This window comes from Cyanistes caeruleus, chromosome 2, assembly GCF_971803275.1.
Source record: "Cyanistes caeruleus chromosome 2, bCyaCae1.hap1.1, whole genome shotgun sequence".
NCBI lineage: Eukaryota > Metazoa > Chordata > Aves > Passeriformes > Paridae > Cyanistes > Cyanistes caeruleus.
This window is the reverse complement of record NC_141702.1, coordinates 69,904,421-69,929,423: the sequence shown is the minus strand read 5'-3', so window position 1 is coordinate 69,929,423 and position 25,003 is coordinate 69,904,421. Positions and strand designations below refer to the sequence as shown.

The following is a 25,003-nucleotide window of genomic DNA, read 5'->3' as shown; positions in this document are numbered from 1 at the left end:
GCTTGCATGACACCAAATTAGGTCTTGAAAGTAGGTAATTATTTATTTATTTAAAAAATAATAGCAAAGAGCAATACCTGGTTAAGCTTTGGGAGAAGAACTAAGAGTGTCTGCCATACCCGGTTTTTAATTCTGTGCTGCAAAGAGTTTGCATAATAGCGTGTTCTAGATCTGGACACCTCTTCATCCTAAAAGAAAATTAAAATGTTTATTGCTTATTCTTCCTTTAAATTTGAATACATGTAAATACACTTTTCTGTACTAAGAAAGCATCATCTACTACACAGCTAGGATGAGAATTGCAGACAAACTTAGGAAAACACATTTACTTAATAAATTAACAATCAAATTCTGTAGTTCATAATTAAATAATAAAGCAAGCAAATACCTTGTAAAACTCACTTTTTCCCTCTTGGGCAATCTCACAACACAAATAATCATTTTTCTGCAGTACTTAAATGAGAGGAAAGAAGGACCCACCCAGTCCTAGCTCTTCAGACAAAAGCAGGATTTACAGTACCAGAATGTAAGGGTGATGTTCTAATAGCAGCTGTAGTAATTTACCACTGACTTTAAACTCTTGCCAATGCATAAGCAGCTATGATAGAATGGAAAATTGGACCCCAACATTATTTCTCTCCATGAAGCTATTCTAAGGAGACAACAGCTCTCCCAATTTAAGAGGTAGTCTGCAATTGTTCAAGTGAAATGCAGTGCTTCCGAACGCAGCCTAAAGGAAGATTCTTAATGGAACAGTGGCTACAATTCAGATAATGTTCCAGGAAGCCAAAATATCCTCTAAAAAGAGAGAAAAACCCCAAAGGCAATTTTTACTATTTTGATTGAATTATTCAACTTCTGTCTCATGGCAAAGAAAAGCCAAATTACTCAACAAATCGAGAGATGCTACACAACCAACCATAAATATTCTGTATCAACTGCAAATATGTTGCATTATACTAACTGTATTAAAACTACATTTACCTACCAAGAGAAATTAATTTTACCTTATCAAGTAGTTTGATGAAAATGTCTTCCATGAACATCTTATGCAAGATATTTGATCCATCCAACAAGCACAGAAATTTAACAGCACAAATGCGAACATAGTGATCATCTCGATTTGGACTGTAAAATATTAATAAAAACAAAAATCAAACTCCACCTGTTTAGACATAAAGGTAATTCCTAAATTATAAAAAAGTACCAAACATCATCTTGAACATACAGCCATCAAGTTGTCTACAGTGAGACAAGATGCAAATACCCAGAACTGGAATTTTAAAATCTGTTCGTCATTGGTGATGAAAAAAATTCATGACTTCACAACCTGATCCTGAGTCTATGCAGAGTTCTGCAGTAACATCTAGATGTTTAAATTATTTTTTTTTCTATAGAAAAAGCTGTATCAAAAAGCTTCTGAAATTTTGTGCCTGTAAACTGTAACCTTTTAACAACTAATTTATGCTTAGCTTGGTCAAATACCTAGTCCCAAAGAACACTTTATTCCTATTAGTTAACTACAGACATCTATAATAATTAATGGCAAGAGTAAAATTAATGACATTATAGGTTGTGACAGCTGCAGACCATCACAAGATTACCAAAAAGCTCTTGGGAGAATGTTCAGGAGTAGTGAACTTTTGCAGCAGAATTTTTTAAAAGCTCAGGTTTTATAAATTACTAACATTTCTGAAAAGAAGGTGACAGAACTTTTTTCTCTTTCTTCCACTGAGTAAAAATTAGGAGTGAAGCTATAAAAAAATTCAACAATCCAGTAGCTAACATCCCCATTTCAAAGGCTGGAGGCAAAGCCTTTGGGCAGTACGCACACAAAAAGAGCTTGCAACCAATGTCAAAAAGCCAAGCTCAAAATCTGACTGCATTAAAACCTGACTTTCTTACCTGTCTTACTTACAATAACAAGGTATATACTAGCTCAGCATCCTAAGAAGTCCTACTTTATTGAGGTGAGACAATGAGCAAGTAGTTATTTCAGCCACAGTCAGATTTAACAAGTGGGACAGATTTTCCTGAAAATCCATTTTTCTAAAGTTTGTATTTGAATTATGAATATAATGTGATGTACAACCCTCCTACCAGCATTTTAAAAGGTTATGAATGTATTCCTCGTGGGTCCCTTCCAACTCATGATACTCTATGATTGTATGGTAAGCAGCTGACTTCAAAATCAGCGTCTTTCCTATCAGAGCATCAACCAAGACAAAGACACCATCCATAAATACTGTAAGATGTATCATCAAAAGCATTACCTGTCTGTAACAACATTTGCTGCACATTTTTCTCCAATATCTTCTATGAAGGCATGCACATCCTGAATGTGTCTTCAGAGATGAAAGAAGACAAAGCAACAAAATTAGCAGAATAACATACAAAACCTGTTTTCAGTTTTTCAGTAATTATCTCAAAGTTTAAAAAACCACACAAAATTGTAAAATATAAATCAAAGATTTTTCTTTTATACCTTTGATCTCTCCTAAATACAGTTCCAAAGACACAAGCCTCAGTGATAAGTTCACTATAATTTCCAGCATTTAAGAAAGCATTTGTCAAGGCACTTCTCTCATCAACAGTGGGAAATATCCAAGACTGACAACAATGACTAAGGACTACATTGAAGACTCCAGTCTTTGTAGTGGACAGATCTATGAGCTTGAAAATTATCTGAAAATAAGAAATAAAAGATTCAAAATCTAGTTTTCAGAAGTGCCAGATCTATTAAAAACTGCAGCGTTATCTATTTTAATAGGTATCATGGTCTTTTTCATCCTATCTCTGCTCAGGTTAATGCTGTCTTCAATCTATTTATAATTCCCTGATTATAAGAACAGGTGAACAACTGGCCCAGTATCTGCTTCTCATAACAAAAACAAGAACTAATCTTTGCTTAAACAGATATAATGCCAGATGCTTTAAACAAATCTCCTGGTAAGTGGAAAAAATGAGCCAGGGTTTACTTCATGTGCACAAACCTAGTGCTTTTATCAATCCTTACCAATTAAGAAAAAGTTAAACATTAAGAAAATTTTTTTACATAAGCAGCCACATCACCAGTTCTATTCTACATTTACGTCAAAGTTCATATTTTAAAAAATGTCCTGGTACCATTTATTTTTTGTTTTTAAGGAGGGCATATTTACAATATTTCAAGCTGCTATCTAAAGCTTTTCCAAAAAGAAAAAAAATAAAACAGAACAAGAAAAATGGCCCCAAAATATTTCTTTCTCCTCCTTAAGGTAAGTGCAAGAGTAAATTTCACTTACAAAGTATATTTTTTTTCCTAAGAAATTGAAAGCATTTTGGAGAGGGCAGGGAGATGCAGAATGAACAGATAAAGCTTTCTAAGAATTCCTTTCTAGACAGCAGTTAGAGCTGTCCATGAAAATGTTTTTTCAGAAGGTGTAACAGCTCCTAATAGATAAAGCTGCTTTGCTTCCCTGCATTGAAATGATAGTTTTGATAATGTGACAATTCTTTGACAATAATGCTGGTTTTATAGAGGAAGTTGTCCTGAACTGCTAAGCATTAAAGCACCAAGAAAGTTCACGAGGAATTTAAAGCTGAAATACTGCAATGCAGTCTGAAGAAACACTTGCTGGAAAGAAAGCTCTATGCTAGAAGCATGTGGGGCTTTTACCAAGAATTCAAACCTATTTTCTAGCCCAAAGACAGGCTTTCTAACTTTCCTAGTAATTCCAAAATTAAGCCATTGTTTCACCTGTAGGGAAGCAGCAGAGCATTTACAATGCATTTCTGAATCCTGAAATTTTCTTCACTTTTGTTTCACTAGTAGAGTGGAAGTTCAGCACACACAAAAGAAATTTGAGATATTTAAGTTCTAGCATAATTAACATATGAATAATCACAAAGGAAAGTGCAGCAGAAGAAATTAAGCTAAAGAACACAGTGCTCTGGGTACCTTCTGTGGAAGCCCTTCTCAATATTACCATAGCTATTACCATAAGTATCCCCTTTTTTGACTCAAGAATACCCCTTTGCTCCACCCCTTCCAACTATTAAAAGGACAGAGTGCACACTGTGGTAGACAAAATTAAAACTGTGCTTCTGTGGCAAATCAACATCAGGCAGTTCCATTTTTTCTTCTCTTTAGCTACCAACCACACAGCATCTGCACAGCAGGTCAATGGCAACGGGGACTGCCGAGGACTAGAATAAGAATATACATAAGTAGGCACTTGCTTGGGAACTTTATCTTCATTTTCTTATGAAGGGGCAGAAGGTGGCTCGACCAGATGCCCTTTGTTGAGTATAGGAGACCTTCATTAGCTCCTTGATGCCTGCTGTCATGGAATGTCCCACTGCAGACAATGGGATAGCTGTCACATGGACTCAGCACTCAACATTGGCAAAATACACCTTACATAATGCTTGAAATACTAATGCTGAAGTTAAGGCAGTAACTCTAAGAATTTAAAAAAGTTTTAAGGTCAAGAAAAATAAAATACTAACTTTAGCTCATTAGTTATTACGACATTGAGCGTACAATTAGCTGTTATAGATATTCCTTAAAAGTAAAAGCCAACCAATTCCCACAACAGAAGAGATAATTTACCATCTTTACATACATATCTTGGCTTGGGTCCACAGGGAGACTACAAATTCTAAGTGCTTAAAACAGAGACCAGTAACATTCATTTGAAGAAAGTTTTTTTAAAAAAAACAAAGAAAATAAATGGGACTACATTTCAAGGTAATTAAGGCTAATAAGGATATATCACAGCACTTTCAAATAGCTAGGAAGTGTCCATTTCTCTGTGTTTTATTTAAAATAATTTTGGTGTGTCTGGGCTGAAAATAAATTTGAAACTTGCTATTACTTACAGCTTTGAGTGTGACAACAGGATGGAGCTACTTATGGTGACTTCAAAGTAAAACTGCAACCCCTCCTGATGTGATTTTTGTGCTAAGCACAAAGTAGCACACATGTCAGTGAACATAAGCAAATACACTGGCAGATAGTTCACAGTGCATTACTGCCCTAGTTAGTCTTGCACTCACTGTGGACTGCTCTGCACAAATATTTAATTAATGCTTAGAGAGGAAAAAAAGAAATAGAAAAAATCCCCAAGAAAGATTATGTAGAAAGAAGTAGCTAACAACTTTGCAGTGCATAAAGCCAAAAGGAACCAACATACCAGTACTAAATACAGTTTTCTGGACCTAATCAAAAAAAGAGCACTATGACATATGTGAGAACTCTTGGAGTTCTGGCAGCTGCATAAATCTTACAAAAGAAGAATAAAGGCTGCATTTTTCTTCTTAACTCTGGAAGCAGGTCTATCATGCAGGATTAAACTGAACTCTTAAGGTGACTGTGGGTTTTTATTTTCTACACCTCAAGCAGAGGGAAAGAAGCCTTTAAAGAAGCAGTAAAAATGCTTTATCCAATAGCACCTATAAAATTTTGAACTGTTATAACTTTTCATCTAAGACAGCATTTTCATAAAGAGTAAACTATTAGAAGAAGGCATAATTTTCCCAGAACATTAATAGTTTGTGACAGTTCAGGTGTCAAATCTTAAACAAAACGGTCAAGAGAAAGAATTTCATTTTTATGTAAAAATAAAATAAATGAAAAAAACTAATCTTACTGCATGCAGAAGATATTGAACAGTCTAAAAATCAAAGACACAGTACTTGTCATTTTCTGTGCCACAAGAACAAACAACATATTTGTTTATCTTCAATCTTATTCTCAGGTCTTTTATCCTGACACTTTCAAACCTGAGCTTTTTCAGAAATTAGAAGTTCACAACAGTAGCTGAAGGGAAAATAAAGTGTAAAATACAATCTTACATTCAGACAAAATTTATGCTCCCATCTCAAAAAAAAGAATTCTTGAAACTGACCTCTTTTATTTTGGTATATGCTTGACCTTTTACACTTGCAGCAACAGCTAGAACCTCAGTATCAAAGATGAACTGAACAAAAGCTTTTAGATTGGCCCAAAATATTAGCTGTGTGTTGCTCAAAGAGGATATAATTTTCCAAGCTAAATCAAATGCTTCTATGCAGAGACCCTCTGATGAGTCCAGAAGCTGTAAATAAAGAGATGAAAAAAGTGTTACATTTAACCAAAAAAACCCCAAAAAAACAAACAAAAAAACCCCACAAAACAAAACAAAAAAAAGCCCCAAAAACTATTGATAATGTGCAGGTTTATCTTTTACCTTGGGAACAAGGACTTTCATGCAGTCAAACACAGGTAAAACTTGGTCTGAAGGAAGAATAGATAGGGCTTCTAATGCAGACTGTAGAATTTCTTTTGACCTCTCAACAGTAGACAGTGACATTACTTCATACCCTTGAGCCGATGCTGCAAATGAATTTAAAACGAAGTGGAGGCAAATCCACTGGTCACGAACATAGCGTGCAACAATTTTCCCCCATCCTTGAGAGGTCGTTTCTTCACCTAAGCTGTGAAAAAAATACTTTCCTTAAATAAATATTGTGTTAGGTTTATCCTGCACATTCCTACTCCATCAGGACGTGCTTATTTGTACAAACCCCCTGTACTACCTCAAGGTGCTAAGATTTACACAGTTCAAGGCAAGAGTGGATAAACATGGAAAAGAAATCCAAAAATTAAGTGTTTTTAAAAAAAATTCAAATCAATTATGGGCTTAGTCTCATAAGTCAAACACCTGTGAGATTATTCAGTAGAAACAACACAATGTGCTGGCTGTGTTTTTTTGTTACCCAAGTATTTGGGTTTTGGCACTCTGGCTTCCTCTGGGTTTCCCTTCTCAACAGTAAATAATTTACATTTAAACTTGCTTGTGCACATGCCATGGCTTTCTGCAGTGTATATATATTTAATCTGGCCTAAGGGTAAGCACTGTTCATAGCTAGCTCTGGCTTCACAGAACTAGAGGACTTAACAAAAGAACCTTTCCTCTGATCAATTACGACTGCTTTGATGTTCTAAAACCTGGATGTTAAAATGAAAGAGCAACTGAGTGCACAGTTTGTTTACAGAATTCTTCCTTTTTATCTTGGCAAGAAGTTGTTAAAGAACAGGAAAAACCAACATCTTAACCACTGCTTCACATTTATCAACTTTATTCTAAGAATTACCGAAGCTTTAGCAGACATACCTATTTTTTTCTTCAGTGTAAGACGGCTTCTTTAATACTTCATTGAATTGAGAAAAGGAAATGAATTTCTTCAGAGCATCCACAGAAGGCAGAGGCTCCAGGTGCACTTCCAGTTTCCCAGCCATTATCTCACATACAGCTCCAAGTGAAGCCATGCTAGCTACTTTTCTAATTTGCTCCTTAACCTTCGGCTCCTAAGTAAAACCAAATCATACATGAACAAACACACACCAGCTTCTTCTCTTATGATAAAAATGACATACTAACACTTTTAATCATCCTCCTCTTTGCATCACCACAGACACCATAAGGTAGCAACTCTGCATCCTTCAATTCCTGTATTTTCTTCCCCTGTGCCTAACGCAGCTTGGCTTGGGCTGGGTCAGCGCAATCACTCACAAGTTACAAGCACTGACAGAAGCATAAATCTTCCAAATTACAGTCACCTAGGCATTAAGTGCAGGCAGCTTGGTGTGATGGAACACTCCTATCTTGCCAGGCAATAGTTCATACAAATTGCTGGGGAGGAATTAGAAAAAAGATGTCGTCCAGTTAATCAGAAATTCGGAATATGACACAGTATCTCCTCCAAGCACCCAAAAGATCACAACCATGCCATGGTTATTTTGTGTGATAGACATACACACTTGGAGAGGCATGGAATTAGAAGCCTCATAAAAAAAAAAAAAAGCCAGTAAGCATATGATGCCTGTACAGTAAGAAAACCTTGATGTTATTTAAATATCTCCAAATTACATTTGGCTGTCTAGAGCACAGAAAAGACTTTTCTCATCTGTAATTACTCAGCATTTTCTCCTTTCTTCTGAAATTGAAGAGGTACAATATGTGCAGCTGAAGAAACCATCATGAAAATATTATTCCCCTGAACTCAAAAAAAGTTGGTAAAGGCCCCAGTGAGCACTAAGTCTGAACCAGAAAATGTTTAATTTGAAATTACTGGAAAAAGTATATAATTCACATAAATGAAGGGAAAAAATAAAATGAAGTATTTTAATGTTATTAAAATAAATTAAGATAAATTAAGTTCTTTGTTCTAGGAAAATGCAAACCTAGCTAATCAAATACTTAAAATCTTTTAAGGTGTTATTAACTATTCTTGAACAAAACTATAGTACCAAATAATAAGACCAAAGTTTATACTGCCCAACAAATCTTAATTTAAATCTCCTTTTTTCATGGAAGTTAATAACATTTCTTTACCTTTTGAAAATTTATCTATTTCAGATATAGTACCCTAACATACAACTGTGGGGCAATCAACATAACTATGTGAAAAAGCCAAAGTAATGCTTTGGCGGGTTCTGGAGTTTCTTTTTCTCTGTATGTTCCAGGTTTGAAGTCAACAAACACCAAAGACATTTTCATTTATTAATCTTGATCAGTAAGATTAGTTCATATTTGAGAAAAGTGTCTTTGAGTACATACTTCATGATTACAGTAAGAATTTTACTTTAGCTATACAGACTTCTAAATAATGCAATATAAAATAAACAAAGTACTAAAAATCTTAGCTATAAATATTATGCATTCGTATTACACTGCCAAATAAAGACATTTGTGTTAGGGAATATATATGCACATTCACACAAACTATTATTTAATTTCATGTTATATATAATAATATTATGCATTATAAATATCACAATAGAAATTAATGATTGTATTTTAACTTACATTTATAGTATGTCTGTATAATTATTATTGCAGAATCTAAATACTATATTAGCATATATTTTAATTACTACTTATTGGCTTGTTTTATTTTAATATTTATTGTTGTAAATAACGTTAAATTACCTTTTCAGAATTTCTCTCCTGAAGATTATGAATAGATGCATTTACTAAGGATGAAAGGAAGTTCTTGATAGATGGCATTTTCTTCCAGTTGACTTTCAAGCACAAATTGACCATCTCTGGAATTAAAGCCAAGTACAGATCACAACGGTCCAGGTCGCCAACCTAAAAGTGAGGAAACAACAGCAATCCGAATCAGTAAGAGGAGGAAAATTAAACTGAAAATCAGAAAGAAAACCACTTGCAACAATGATAGCAGAAGGAAAAATACAACGGTCATTGCAATTGAACAACTTATAATTTTGGGGTTTGTTTGGTAGAGGTTATTAATACCTACATCTTAAAAACTGACTTTCAGATGCCATTCTCCTGATTCAACTCTAACTTTTGCTTTACTTAAAAAGTCTCAGGTTTCTTTGGGATAGAAACTGAACCACTGGCCACAGCAATTAGGAAATAGGATAAGAGGCAAAAAGATGATAGCCAGGCTGAGTACTAAAAGTCTCCAAACACCTAACAACTGATGTCCACAGCTATACTAGAAGATACTATGCAGTATATGATACTCAGGATTTCTTACTATATGATTTCTTTAGATTTAAGAAAGAAGAAATGCAGACTACAGACAAACACTTCCTGTAAAGACACTTTTTTTCCTTTTTACTGTGCCCATTGAAAAAAAGTTAACAGAAATGTTTCAATGCAAATTGACTTTCTAGGTGTTTGAAGATTTTAAAATTAACTTTAGGAACACAGGTAAATAAAATTAACAAGTAAAACCATACCAAAGTATGCCTCATAATCATTACTTACAGTGCTCAATTCGTTGGCAGTCAGCCGTCGGAGAACAAATTCAAGAATACTCTCCACAGGTGTCACAAGAGATTTCCAGATAAAGAACAGTACCTCATCTGTGTGGAGGGGAAAACAAAAGTATATATACAGAAATACAATTCCCTTAAGAATTTTATTAAATCATGCAGATTTACTTGTGTCACAAAATTACACAGTAATAGTACTCAAATAAATAAAAGTTACTTAAAACATCTCTGTACTCCTTTGTAGTGTAAGCCATAAGGCTGAAAGAATCAAACCAGATTGTATTATTTCCTGAGATTCACAATGTGTATTAGTGAACCAAAACTCACACAAGAACAGAAGACCTCCTACTCTTAACCCTCTGCACAAACAGCTTATTAATGAACTTAGTCTTTAATAAAAACCAAAAGCTCCCATATCCAGCAATTCACTTTTACGTGGGAAAAATATACTTTTCTACTGCTACTATTTATAGACTTGAAAACTGGTTTTGGGGGCTTTCTGGTTCTTGGTTGTGGTTTTTTTTTGATGTTTAGGAATAATTTATCTTTGGAAATAGTAATCTTAAAAGATTTTAGCCCAGTAGCTTCCAGGCTGTAAATGAGAATACAAGATTATGACACAAAATGTGGTATTGTCTAGAAGATAAGGCTGGGCTACCATGCATACCTCACGTATATAGCATTTCACAAAGGAAGACACAAGGTTATACACGAGTATAAAGTATGAGTAGGCCACTCAGGTAAAACATATTTAACCACAAAGACACTTCAGTCTGTGTTTCAAGGGTAAGGGCTAGCTGAAAGCCAAGGAAATAACGTCTCAGTATGAAAATGGAGTAAAACACTCTGCATAGCCATCTGGTTTTAAAAATACCACTCACTGGTTTCAGTATTTAGGGGACTATTACCCAGAGGCTACAGCTGGTTTTTTCCAGATGAGACCCTTCATGAGTAACACTTCATGTAGAAAAACTATTATGAAATGGAAGACCTTCAAAAAGTAAAAATATAAAAGGAAATATTTCCTGAAGTTCCAAGTCGATATTGTACTTACTTTCTATATTCCCTACTAAAATGGCCCATTGTACTACATTTTTAATGGTTAAATTGTTTGGAGCCAACAGTTTAATTATGTCAGATTCATCATGTGTCATCATAGGTCTCAAATCACTAAAACATCTTCTGCAATTTATATACATGAAAACTTCAGATAAGCATGTTGGACATAAAACCCAATTCATTACCAGTGGCTCTGTAACACTAGCAAAAGATAATAATTACCAAAATCTTACTGTTTAAAATAATGAAATCTAACAACAGTTATAGACAGCAAGAACTGTAAAAGAATGCTGATGATTTCAGCATGCATTTCAGTCATGTCTATCCCCACACTTCCCACTTGTTACTATTTTTGTTTTACAAGGTTAAATTCCTTTATTACTCCCTACCACTTTATTGTTTCCATTTGACAAACAGGACTTTTCACCTCCCATTTAATCAACACAGGAACATAACTTTGGTATTACACAGCCTTAATCTTCCCACCCCTCATCTCAGTCAGTTCACAGTTACAGAAAAAAAAGAAAGATGCATTATTTGGTTCTCCTGTGCAGAAGGAAGAAGCACAAAAACACTGTAGAAAATAATTTTAAGCCAAGTAATCCTTGTTTAACATAAAACTACACTGCAATTCAGAAAGCCTCTCAAAAGACTGATGATGGGCTCTACTGGAGCATCTCTAGGGACCTTCAAAAGGATGGGGACACTGCAGTGCTCAGCCTTCCCATACCTTTGGAACTCTCTTAGCAGAGCTTAATATGCCATGTCAGGGGTCAAAATTCCCAAAGCAGGAGCAATCCATTGCAGGTACATTAGCAAACACATAAAGAAATAAGGCACACAAGGAAATTATTCATTACTGATACTAAAAAACTAGTACGAGCCTGCATGTATTTCATAGGGTTCTGTTTCAGGCCTGTTCTATCCTTGTGCTGTAGGCTGAATGCACAGTGGCAGCTCAGTGGACACTTCTTCCACTTCAGTTCACTTCAAGAAACCCACTTCAACAGTCAGAGACTATGCCCCAATGTGAACTCCAACAGCCTGCATAAATAGTGCTCAGTATTTCACACAAACAGCTAAAATTTAAGGGGGCAGGGGGGTTGAATGCATACAGCACTTGCTAAAATGAGGGTAGGCATTTATTTTGGGGCTGCACTTAGACATGTATCTGAAACCTGGATATATAAACTATATGAACTATATGAAACTATTTTTGTTACAAATAAGAACCTAGATATGGAGCCTCCCTGCTCCAAAACTATTTTTCTATTCCATGTTATTAACACCCTGAAAAAAAACCCAAAATAATCACAGGGAGCAGAAACCAAACACCAAGATCCCTCCTATTCCCATTCAGCATCCCAAATTCCATGAAAATAATACTGCAATGTTTCATTTGCTCTCAGAAAAAGCATTTAGGTCTATTCTGGTTACAAACTGACCAAGTTCTCTCAAAAGGAGCAGTAAGGACTCCGTAGCTCTTGTTCAAACTCTCCTGAAAGGTCTACAAGTTAAATCTGTGAGGGGGACAACACTCCCAGACAGACAGATCACCAGGCTTGTATTTCAGTGAGCACCTCCTAGCTTACCAGTCAACTGAGAAAAGAGGATGCCCAGCAGAATCACTTTGTGCACTCAGGGAAGACTCTGGCTGAACTTGGGGCAACTAAGCAGGTTTGTCTGGGTTTGTGTAGTAACTTCTTTCTCTGAAGCATCTAAATGATTTATGGAATCCATTCATTTGCAAAGAATAGGCCTATAAATACCTGCAACACAGTCACACTCTCGAAATTTTAACTGATAATCTAACCCTAGTGGGTAACAATTACTTTCTCAGAAGGCTTCCACATTCTCAATTCCCAGTCCTTAGGACACCCGTAAGATTGGACCCACAGCTCAAGATTTATAATAGACACGCCAGATTGCCAACTTTAACATTTACCACTTCTAGGCTAGCATTAGTTTGACACTATAGCCATAAAACAGTAGCTTAGGTGTAGTTAAGACTATAATGAACAGAAGACACAGTAGACTGAAGATGTCACTAACCATCTTGCGTATTGGAACATTTTAACGAACGGGTCTGCAATAACTTCAAGAGAAGCTGAAGGCTTTTATCTGTTTTCAGTGTTGGTATGTAAGCATTACTGCCAAGTTTCATCAAGACATCCAGAAGAGGGTTCAAGAAAGCCTCTAGTTCAATCCACTCTATGTTGCTTTTTCCACTACACAAAAACAAAAATTAAAAAGAAAGTCTTCTTCTGAGTATCTGCCTTAAGTGCTGAAGTTACTTAGGGCAATAAACAGGACACGTTTCCAAGACACTTAAGCATCTTTAGAATGTTACCCAGTATGACTGCAGCAACAGCTGGACAAGGCCTAAGGAATGATCAGGCTGACCGAAAGTCTACAGAGAAAAGAGGACAGCTTCCCAACTTCATCAGGCTTCTACTGGATCCTTCAGGAGTGAGGAGATTGAAAAAGACAGAAATGTAAAATAAGGTATTTCATACTTACCTGTATTTATTCTTCATCTGCTCCACGTCAGCAGCCAACAGAATCATTGTTGAGACAAGCTTAGCTTCAAACCAGTCAGGCATAAAGCAATTTTCTCCTGATTAAAGATATTTTAAGGTTTCCACAGTAACTAAAAAATACCTTTTCATTATTTTCTAAAACCTCTGGCTTTGTAACTTGTTTTAATAAATTAATAGGACAAAAACAATTAATGCTAACAAGTATTGCTACTAATTTTCAGCATTCTTTATCCATGTATAAATTAAACTCTAACACTAGTGACCCTTGTGCTCAAATAAATTTTACTCAATATATTATGTAGTATCATATATTATGTAGCAGTTCACAACAGACTTTTCCATTGCTTTAAAAAATACATTAGCACATTCAAATTAATTTAATGAAGAACATAATTCCACTATGCTTCATCTGAAACACCAGCTGTGATTTTGACCAAAGAACTAAAACTATTCTGTAAAGAGGAAATTATAAAAAAGACTAAGTTTCTCTTTTTATTGATCTTTTATATAAATAACATCATCATACTTATAAAATGTTTATTAAATAGCAGTACATAAGTTGGGGGATTTTAGGGGTATTTTTAACTGATGTTTCTGGCTTTGGGAATTTAGAAACTAAAACACACTTTGAAAGTCCAATTCAAGCAGCTGGACATGTTTCTTTTTTTTTTTTTTATTTTTGTTTTTCTCTGAAGAGCTGCTTAGTAGTAAAGTTTCATATAAAACCAGAAATACAAACGTCACTTTTTACAAGTGAAATGCAGATGATTGTCATGGAATTGCAGATAATATAGACCAAGGACTGAACAAACAGGTCAGGAAGGAGAGAAGATCTGCCAAAATTTTTAGCAAATTTACCCTGGATCATAAACAGAGAGAATTTGCTTATTACATCACTAAGGCAATTAAGTGAAGGTTCCCAGTCTGCAGGAAGTTTCTGAAGCTATTTATGATCAGCAAATTCTGATCTAGCTTTTTGATCTCCTATATATATAATACTTAAAAAGTGTTCCATTTTGACTTTTGACAATATAAAACTATACAATATTCATGACAACTGCAAATGCCACAAAAAAGTTGAAGTATTTAAAAAAATCAAACTGCCACTCCTTTCAAAACATCTGAATGAAGACACTAACCTGACACTGTAGATAATTCAAAATGTGGCAGTGAACAAGGAAGGCCCTTTGTAATTTATCTGCAGGTTTATACAGCCTACAAAGTACCCTCCTTGGTTAGAAGATGTGGCAGCTCACCTCCTGCAAGCTGTCCAAGATCAGAAGCATGTAACAACTCAGGAAGGTGTGCAATGGGCTGACAAGCTGCCTCACTCTATGGCCTCTCCCTCTATAAAAATACTTGGTCATTTTACAAAGCTGAGCAAGGTGGCAGAACCTGTGTGGGTTCGTATTCCCTTGTTCTTTCCTCTGCCCCCTGCATTCCAGCATTTTCACCATCAAAAGAGTGACAAAATAAATCTAATGAACAAGCATCAGGGCAGCATTAAACCTGAATATTAGGACGTAATGTTCAATTAACACTGCAGAACTTGAATTTATGGAGGAAAGCTAGAATTACAGAATAAGGTTCAGACTTAAGTACTGTGAATACATAGGTTGGGTAGAACTTGAACAGGTGCAATGGGTTTTTGCATTTTGGGTGCAAACCCAAAATGAAAAAAAAACCGAACAAAAACATTCTTCTAAAATCCAAGGGATTGTTGTAATTTTATTTTTTTTTTTAATTCTCTTTAAAATAGTGGTTTTTATTAATACACATTTAACTTACTTTCAGCTGCAGGTGTCTTAAGGTACTCCCCAACAAGACCGCGCACATATTGACATAACGATGATGCCTCCTGACGCTCCAAATCAGAGGTTACAGACTTCCTGAAGCACCTGTCATTCACTTGCAACCAACTGCAAAGCTGAATTAAGAACAGCACATCACTCCCTGACCACAGCTGGCAGCTGTGCACTGACATCACTCATTCAACAGCAGCACACCAGAGCACTGTCAAACACAAACTCTCACATCAGCAAACCCACAAGATTTGTGGTCATCAGAACTACCTCGAGCCTTAGCAGACTATTCCCTTCTAACCACACATAGGAAAATGTTCTTCCAAAGGGCAGCTCATAACACCCCCAAAAAATCAGTGGTACCAATGTAAGAAAAAGAACAACTCTTAAAATTAAGCAAGACTGGTAGAAATTCCCTTATCTCAAAAGGGTTTCTTCCATTCCAGTGTAATCTAGCGAGACCAGATTTTTTTTAATTTGTATGCCAAAAACGAATGGAGCAAGATGAAATGTACAGAGCACATGATAAGAAGACACAATGCAAAAAATCACTTTATCATTATATGGCTGCACAAGTAACCAAAAGTTATGGCTACATGATCAGTTGGCTCTCATATATGCTATACAAAAACTTATTTCATCTTTGAATTTTTATTCACAGCATTTTACATCTTGTAAAGTCATAAAATGTGAAAATTTACAATTTATAATCTCACTCTATGTGGTATGTACATTTTTCCCTTTGAGATTATCCTGCCAGTGAGATTATTATTTCTGCCAGTGATGGGTTGGATGAACATAAAACCAGCTTCAGCTCTCACCTCTGTCCATAATAAAGTATCTCTTCTTAGGGACTCCTCTGGTCTGAGGGACAGAAGAAAGCTTGACACTTCTGGGAAGGACACTTTCTCCTGAAGAAATTAATCAAGATACAGTAGCTGCCAACATAATATACAACAAATAATAACCTATATGACAACTCAAGAAGTTTGACTTTATCTGGCAGGTTTTAGTAAAAGAAATTTACTTTTTCTCTTTTGTGATTCAGACTAATTTCTGCCTCTTTAGGACCAACTTATCTGTACCAAGGAACAAAACTTAATTTTCCCAAGTATTAAGGTCTATCTGAAAATAAATTAATGACTGCAAAAACAGTGCCATTCACTGATGACACCTTTTAAATTAATGTAGGTAAATGATTAGGAGTCATTTAGTACTGAATTCTAGTACTAAAGAGAAATTCAGACAGATTTATAGCCATAACACACAACATGGAAGCCTACTTATTTAGAAAGCCAGCTATAAAACAAAACAGGAATACTTGGACTGCTGAATAACGACAGTCCTTCTATTTCAACACTAATGGTACTTTTATCATTCTGGTATCATGAATACTCTTATTACTAGGAACTACAAGAAAGTCTATTTAGTTTCTATCTGCTTAAACCTGAGTTTATACAGTAGATATAGAATAATATCCTTTTACGGTAACTACCACATGAAAACCTCACAATAAAACATCAAGCAATAAAAGCCAATGAAAAAAAAATATTTCTTATGGAAAACCAAAGGTAACATAGCACAATTTAAACAGTCACTAAAAAATTGCAAATCCAGCAAAATCAGTATAAATACTGCATTTAGCCATTTTTTTGAATACTGTTGACCCTGTATAAGTGTCAATGTATTTCTATTACATCAGGGAAAAAGAAAAATTTAAAATAAAACAAAACACAAAACCCCAAACTGACCACATCTGTCAAATGCATAGTTGTTTGAAGAAGATAGCACTGAGCAGCTCCACGCAACAAAATCTGATGTGTAATCATAGTACACTGGAGGACATCTCTGCAAAGAGGAAAAATACACTCTATATAAATCACACACTTAAAAATACAAGCATTTTCATATTTTATAATGATTAGCCATCTTAAATACATTAGATTGCATGTAACAGACATAACCTGCTAAGTATGGCACAAAAGCTGCCTGACCAGACCACAAACAATCCAGAACCAAGACTACTTTCAAAAACTGGTAATAAAACTCATATGAGCATAAACCTGACAAAAGAAAAAGGGGGAGAAGAACAACAGAAACATTAAAGGAACAATCCCCTTGGTCACATCAGTTCAGACTGGTAATTTATTATAAGCATTTCTATCTGTAACAAGTATACAAATGTTTGTCATCAAAATCTCACTTAAGCACAGAACTGAAAGAAACATTCAGTGAACATTCAGCAAAGACATGCCCAACATCTTTTTTTTCTTTTTGTAAATTGCTTCTATCCAATATTCCTTCAACCACCAGTAAGATTTTATTTAAACACTCAAATTTGATTAAACTGGAATGACAACTGATTTTTAGTGGCTCTAGGAAGTGGAAGCAGACACTTAGGAAATACCAGTGAGATTAAGGTCCATAGTGAGGCCAAGAACTTCTGCCTAGATTTTTATTTAGAAATCTTTCTGTTTCCAGCACTGGGGGCTGTCTCCTGATATAGCCTCAACTGCTATTAAAGCAGGTTGTAATGCAAGTAGAAGAAAAGGAAGTATGAGATGAATCAGCCTGTAAGTGTGCAAGACCAGAGGAAAATTATTCTGAAAAAGTAGAAACTAAAAAACTAAAATGCAATAATTCTTTTTTTTTTAACTTTATAGAGAGATATAATTACATTGGTTCTTGAACTGCTTTCCTCTGCAAATCAGACCTAAAGGAGACAGAATCTGATACTCCCATGCACGACCATCCCTTCAGAAGTAACTAACATGAATCAAATTCTGGCTCTCCAGACTGTCAGCACATTTCTTTGGAGGAAGGCTGTAAGTATGCAAGGCAGTATATATTTTACCTTAAAGCATGAAGTCCTTCAGCACCAAGTACTTTACATGAAGGGATAGATGCCAAAGCCATAGAAAGGAACAAAATAGGAACAGCACACCAATGCCTACTTGTCATCTTCTGAATAAATTTTAACAGGAAGCTACCTTAAAATAAAAGTAAACAAAACAACCCTGAGTGATTTTGTGTTCTCCAATGCTTTTAAATAACAAGAGCTCCAGCAGAAGAGTGCTATTTTAATTTCTGACAATTAAATGACAGATAAGAGAATAATTCCCTAATTATTTCAATGAAAAACATTACATTCCAAAGAAGTCTGTCAGCAAGGTGATATGATTCAGGGACAAACAGAAATAAACCTAATTTTGACTTTGGTCATCTGCACTAATCACCACATTCAGGAATGGATTTTTAACTCGATTGTTTTTTAAAGTTGCTACTGAGTTTGTGATATGGCTGACCACAGTGATTCAACCAGTTAAATGGATGCTGGAATGGGCAGAGCAATTCTCAACAAGCCACCACATCTACAGTTTGAGGAAGCAGGGTACCCACCTCAGGCTAATCACAGACCCTGTTTAGTGATAAAATATATGCCTGGGGACAAGGCAGAGAAATAGGGCACCTGTGGCATTACAAATATGTGAGGTGCCTCCTACCAGAATATACCTGTACATATAGGGTGTTGAAGAGAGCTGATTCTACCCTTACTTGATCCAATTAGGCCAGGTATTAACTTCTGGCTGTCTTCATTTCAGCCTACACTAGCAATGAAATTAGGAAGAGTCTCAGAAATCTTCCTCCACCAAACCTCACAATAAAAGAATCCTTATTCTGTTTCAACCCTTGGACTGGGCTCTTCTGGATGCATCACTATATAAGTCATGACTGAAAAAGTCTGGCAGAGAAAGAAAAAAATCTCCAAGTACTGTTCAATTCAGTTCTCAGGAGCTTGTTTGGGCTTTTAACTTTTCCATTAATAAAATCTGGTTCATTTTGCCCCTAGAGCAATTCTGTAGCTTAGTACTGCAGGATACCTTCCAAGTCCCTGAAGACCTTTTCTCTGGAAACTCCAGACAGGACAACTATTTTTTTCTCTCAAGTAAACACTTAAATGACGTACCAAAAACAGCTCCGTGGCTTTTACTGGGTTTCCTTACTTAAAAAAAGATCAAGGTAAAACTGAAACATACCTTTTTCTTCCTCTGGAAGAAGAGTGAGATAAGTAGCCAAGAACTTCTGTAACCTCATTCCCAAAGGAGGACAGTCTCCTATTGATTGACCTGGTGTCCTGTTGGGTTTTAAAACATTAGGTACACAACTGGCATGTTAACAGCTTTAGGATTAGATGCAACCAATTTAATCTAAAATTTAACAGACTCAGAATGTTTAGAATTGCCCCGAAATGAAAACAAAGTGTCATTCCGTGACACTCCATCAGACCAACAGAGACAGTCTATGTCTCACCAGAAGTCTCAGGATCCTGGCTATTAAGGATTAGCATCAGTCAAGAGATTCTGTAGCTTTCTCTCAGCTTGATATTAACTGTAACAACTTTGTATATTCTTGGTATACTCAAACATGCACCCTCCTCTACACCTGCCAACATGTTCCACCAGAAATACAGACGCTAAGAGAGAAGATTAGAATTATTGTTGATTTGACACAGCTCTAACACACTGAAACACATGGCATTTGCTTCACCTCCTGAATTCCCACCCATGTATGTCCATGGAAAGATACTGCAGACTGAGATGAGAAATGCATAACTGCTGCAAGCACCTGCAGAGGTCACATTTGTCCTGCCACATTTAGATAAAACAACCTATTGTGACTACACTTCATCCATAATCACCTCACCCAAACTATCACCAGTGCCAGTCAGTTTTAGCTCCCCAAAAATGAACACATCAATCCAGTGAACTCTTCATTTCATGGACTTTCCCCAGCAGCTCAAGACTGTGACCATCAATTCAACCAAGGGGCTTTGAAAATTGCAACAATCAAGTCTTGTCTCTGGATCCATACTTCATTGCTCATACCCACCCATCCCTCCTGAAAAACTCTGTCAGTAAGTTCAGAAGCATGATTTTTTTATTAATGTGTTTTCCTTTAGTTAAGATTTTACCCACATACTTAAACCAGTGTAATTAGAACACTTTTGCACAATCCAGAAATTAAACAAATAAATGATTAATTAAACCAGTGGTTTACCTGCTGTAGAGGGAACTTTCTGAGAGGGCATCCATTAGTGGTCCAATAACAAACTGCAAAAGAAAACGAGAACAATGGTGAAATGTACATTTCCAAGGCACTGTTACATAGAAGCTAACTAGATTCCTTCCACCAGACTTTAAAGGACAGAGCCAGAAATGAGAGAATAGTCCTGTTAGTGGTAAATAGCAGAAGCACAAAGAGGAAGAAACTAAAGAGAAGGGAGACCAGGAGAGCAAAGAAGAAAAGAGATTTTTCCACTAGATACACTTCACAGAGTATTGCAAAAGATGCAGGCAAAAAAGAGATCCTGCTGGGAAACAGATAGAGAAAATAGATTTAAACATCAAATAGAAGAATGACAGAGTCAAAACAAAAATATTTAGGGTGCATATTCAGGTTGACTTTATTTCAAGTTACTCTCAAGATGCTGACTTAATTTGTATAAATCAGGGATGTTAACCTCTGAGGGGAATGCTCCTATGAAGTTTAGATAGTATAATGTACATCATTCCTTACTGAAGTGTAGGCTGCTTGGAGAGTCAATACACACGTGACAGTAATAAACAAAACTTTTAAGCTTTAGTATTTCTTCCCACATAGAGAATATTTTAAAGTGTGGGGATTTTATGTTTTATGGATACAATAATACACTGATTATACTACAGAGACAGAATTTATCCAATTCCAACTAGTGAAGCAATTAGTGTTAAGATCTGTTACAAATTAGAACATTTGTTTGCTGTGGCAAGTAGCAGTAACAGCCTTACCTCTGAGAAACCAAGCGAATTTGGAAGATGCTTTGTTTCATAAAGCTCCAGAAAATGAAGAATTCCTTCCTTTGTCAATGTTTTATTCTCACTCTCAAACATCCGTCTGTAAATGCACACATGCCACGATGGGTGAAACAGCCAACAGCCTGTTTACAAAAAAGAAATCTTCTCAACTGACACACTAATACATAACATGCTGACATTCTAGACAATGTTGTGGTCTATTCACAGGACATTTCAAAAACGTGACTATAGTTATTAGTTTCACAAAAAACATCCTGCTAAATCTAATTTAAAAATTATCACAGTTTTCCAAAGTTACTCTCTACTTTATTAATTACAAAGCAGAATTACTAAAAAGTGCCACATCCTTCTTCCTGCAACTCTATTTATACCAATGTACTTACCTGCAAAAGTTTCACATTAATAGTCTTTCCACTTCACAAATCTTTAACAACTTGCACCACCTAATTACATGTGCTCATGTGCCCTAGACCCACTGTCTCAGTACTCATTTTATTTATCCTCTCTCTACTTCTAACAAATTGTGTTGGGGGTTTTTCCCCTTTTACAAAGTTGTGCTGGTGAACTGTCCTCTACAACCCCAAAAATCTCTGGCTTTATTTTCACATTATCTTAAGTCAAGCAAAATACAGTGGGAAATGACAATTTTTTTGGATTTGCTGACAGAAAAATAGTATTACAAGAGAATATAGTAAGCAGTAAATATATATGCTAGGATTTCTTCTCAGAGCAGAGTGGCCACTGCCTATGCATGTTTCCCAAACAACCTATGCATAGAGCAAACTCACAAAAACTTAACAGCCATCCAGAAAACACCTAACTTGAGAAACAAAACATTGAAAAAGGCTGCTACTAAAACAGAAGAAAACAGAGAAGTGTAACTTAACTGACTAATACTTAAGAGATTGTGTAGAAAGAGTTCCATCTTACCTTTATCCCCTGATATGGCAAGCTCATATAAACTGTTTAGTTTTGGTAATACTGGCTTTATGACGTGGATCTGAAATGCAAATCAGGTATAAATAGTTTATATCTCAAACCCAGAAGCTATCAGTTAATCAGACGAGAATTCACTATCAACAGCATTAATACAGCAAATGACAATAGAAGTACATTTAAATAAACCTGCAAAGCCTGTGGTACGCGACACTCAGTTGAAAAAAACCTGATACTTCAATCAGCTACCATATTTTAAGAACAGTACTTACTGATAAGCATTATATTCCCCAAAAATTAAAATAGTACAAATATCTAAAATCAGGCATTTAAATAAACAGTATCTCAGTTACAGGACAATCATGTGCAAATAACATAAAATAACTACAGGGAGGTGGGCACACTACTAATAGTTAACACCACAATACCACACAATTACGGAAGCCTCAAGTCAACAGGAATCTTTCTGCCGAGTATGTTGGACCCACAAAACTGTTTTAATCCAAGGCCCCAGGTACTTTACCATACAGACATAGTCCCCTATGCCCGAGAGAGGCTACTACGTGCAATAACTGCGTTTTTTACTAAGCTCATTACCCTGGCCTTGCAATTTCCTGCACTCCAGGTTTCTGTCACTGCATTAACCAGATGTATTCCCATGATGGAGAAGAGTTCTGAATTTATTCCCAATGAACGACACACGCTGTGTTTAAAATATTTAAGAGTTGAAACAAAAATACTCCAGTTACTGCTGACTTAAATACCTTCAATCACCAAATCTGGACATACTCTGCCCTCCAAAACCGTTCACATAAGCCACAAGCGAGGCAGGATGTCTGTCTAGGATGGGCACGGACTTCACGGCGCTCCTACCTGGTTTCCTTCCAAAGTTTCCATTATCAAAATGTAAGTCTCCCAAAACTGTAGGAGTTGCTCGGTCTTCTCAGCAGACCACCAAAACAGACTGGGTTCTAAGGAAAACAGACAAGGACACGCGTTTCTCGGGGCCCCTCAGGCCGGGCCGCGCCGCCCGTCCCGCCGCCCGCCGGGCCGTACCGTGTCCGCCGTCCTGAGGGCAGCGCAGCTCGGCCCGCTGCCCGACGCTCAGGTCCAGCGCTCGCTTCAGCAGGTAGCGGGCCCGCTTGCGGCACAGCCCGTCCCGCTCCGTCAGGCCCTCCTGCACCAGCCGCCAGAACCGCGGGCACAGCCGCGCGTCCAGCCCCGGGCCCCGCGGCAGCAGCGCGTCCGCCAAGGCGCTGAGGGCCAGCAGCGCCCGCCCGGCCCGCGGCGCCCCGCCCGCGCCCAGCAGCCCCTCCCAGACGCGGGCCAGCGCCGCGCCGTTCGCGCCCAGCGCCGGCAGCAGCCGCCCGGCCACCAGCGCCGCCGCCGCCTCGCCCTCGCCCTCCTCCCGCACCAGCGCCAGCGCCGCCGCCGCGCACCGCGACAGCAGCTCCGGCTCCTCCAGCCGCGGCACCGCCGCCGCCAGCGCCTCCACCGCCGCCTCCTCCGCGCCCGCCCCGCCGCCCGCCGCCAGCTCGGCCAGCGCGTCGCGGGCGAGGCGCGCAGCCAGCGGCGGCCCGCAGAGCTGCACGCAGTGCCGCAGCGCGCCCCGCACCGCCCGCGCCCGCTCCGCGCTCCCCGCCGCGCCCTCCCCGCCCCGCAGCAGCGGCCGGCACCGCTCCAGCGCCACCTCCCAGGCCGCCCGCCGCAGCGCCTCCGCCTCGCCCGCCGCCGCCGCCGCCGGCACGGCCGCCGCCAGGCGCTGCAGCAGCAGGCGCAGCGCCTCCGCCCGCTCGGCGGAGAGCGGCGCGCTGAGCGCCCGCAGCAGCGCGGCGCGGTCCCCGCAGCGGGCCAGCAGCGTGTCCGCCAGCACCACCTCCATGGCGCGGGGGGAGGCCGAGGAGGAGGAGCGGCGGCTGCGCAGGCGGGGGCGGGCGGGGCCCACGGGGGGCGACGGGAGGCGAAAACACGGCGTGATTGACTGGTTTGTGTGAGCGTTTACCATGTTACTTCTTCGTCTCCGGGTCATAGCCCGCCCGCCTGCCCGCCTGGGTGCTGCTAGCCGTGGTGGCTGCTAAGCGCAACCTGGCCCAGCACGGGTGGCCTAAGGGAGATGTCTCAGGTGCGAGCCTCTCGCTTGAGGGAGCGCAGTTCCATCCTTGTGGGCCGTAAAAACTCTCTCTACTCTTCATGCGCACTGCAACGCAAGGTCCGGCAACACTAATGCACGGAATGCCCGGTTTTGCCACCTGTCCCATTTGTTCTAACCATTTATGCCAAAAGAAGCTGCTGAAACCGGTCACTGTTGTCATGGCAGCGTAGCAGAGGTTTGCCTGAATGCCTTGTGTCTGCCTCAGGTCGGAGGCATTCCTGGATGCTGGCTCCGTGCTGTTGGCTTGTTGGGAGGGTCCAGGCCACCAGCACTGAAGCCAGAGAACAGCTCCTGTGCAACCAAAGCCTAACACAGAAAATCAAGCTGACTTCCAGCCAGTATGAATTCACCATGCGAGATTACAATTCCCATGAAAAAAAAAACCAAACAGAAATTTAGAGATCTGCTCGTCAAAAGTGATGGTGAATTACTCTCCTAGAAGATGTGGTCATAGAAAAAGGCAAACCTGGAGCCTTCTGTTCCTGTGAAAGCAATGGATAGCAAATTCCTGGGACAGCTCAACGTGGTTTCTAATGGGTGTGGGCATTACTTTGGCCAAGTTGTAGTTGCTTAGAGTCTAATGAACAAGAAAGGCTTACTGCAGGTTTTCCAAGTGAGGTTCTGCTTAATCACTCCTCTCCAAATCACATGAGTTTCTCCTTTTTCTGGCTATCCATTTTCTCCAAACGTTTTCGATTTTCTTTTTTATCTTTGAGAGCTTACTGATTGCAAAGTCACTGAATTTTCTTATTAGAATTGAGCCTGTACTCTGACTATATCTGCAATATATTCTGGAAAAAGAAGGTGGAAATTAATTATTAACATCTAGCTAAAACATGGTTTCCATGTGCCTTACCACTCTGCCTGTGTTCTGTTACATAAAT

At 38.1% G+C, this 25,003-nt stretch overlaps 1 protein-coding gene across 1 annotated transcript in view; it reads right to left on the bottom strand.

Moving 5' to 3' along the window:
- TARBP1 (tRNA guanosine 2 -O-methyltransferase TARBP1) overlaps nt 1-23,849 on the bottom strand; it is a 32,258-nt gene extending 8,409 nt beyond the window's left edge. The window contains exons 1-21 of the mRNA XM_086877791.1: nt 23,024-23,849; nt 22,841-22,938; nt 21,962-22,031; nt 21,005-21,153; nt 20,235-20,287; nt 19,214-19,311; nt 18,031-18,166; nt 16,928-17,024; nt 15,998-16,087; nt 15,163-15,301; nt 13,355-13,451; nt 12,887-13,062; nt 9,768-9,865; nt 8,958-9,119; nt 7,140-7,333; nt 6,213-6,459; nt 5,892-6,080; nt 2,486-2,685; nt 2,274-2,345; nt 1,008-1,128; nt 78-188 (exon numbers count right to left, since the gene is read on the bottom strand). Of these exons, the coding sequence (XP_086733917.1) occupies nt 78-188; nt 1,008-1,128; nt 2,274-2,345; nt 2,486-2,685; nt 5,892-6,080; nt 6,213-6,459; nt 7,140-7,333; nt 8,958-9,119; nt 9,768-9,865; nt 12,887-13,062; nt 13,355-13,451; nt 15,163-15,301; nt 15,998-16,087; nt 16,928-17,024; nt 18,031-18,166; nt 19,214-19,311; nt 20,235-20,287; nt 21,005-21,153; nt 21,962-22,031; nt 22,841-22,938; nt 23,024-23,849 (3,423 nt within the window). The remainder of the gene's footprint in view (nt 1-77; nt 189-1,007; nt 1,129-2,273; nt 2,346-2,485; nt 2,686-5,891; nt 6,081-6,212; nt 6,460-7,139; nt 7,334-8,957; nt 9,120-9,767; nt 9,866-12,886; nt 13,063-13,354; nt 13,452-15,162; nt 15,302-15,997; nt 16,088-16,927; nt 17,025-18,030; nt 18,167-19,213; nt 19,312-20,234; nt 20,288-21,004; nt 21,154-21,961; nt 22,032-22,840; nt 22,939-23,023) is intronic.
- Nucleotides 23,850-25,003: the final 1,154 nt, after the last annotated feature.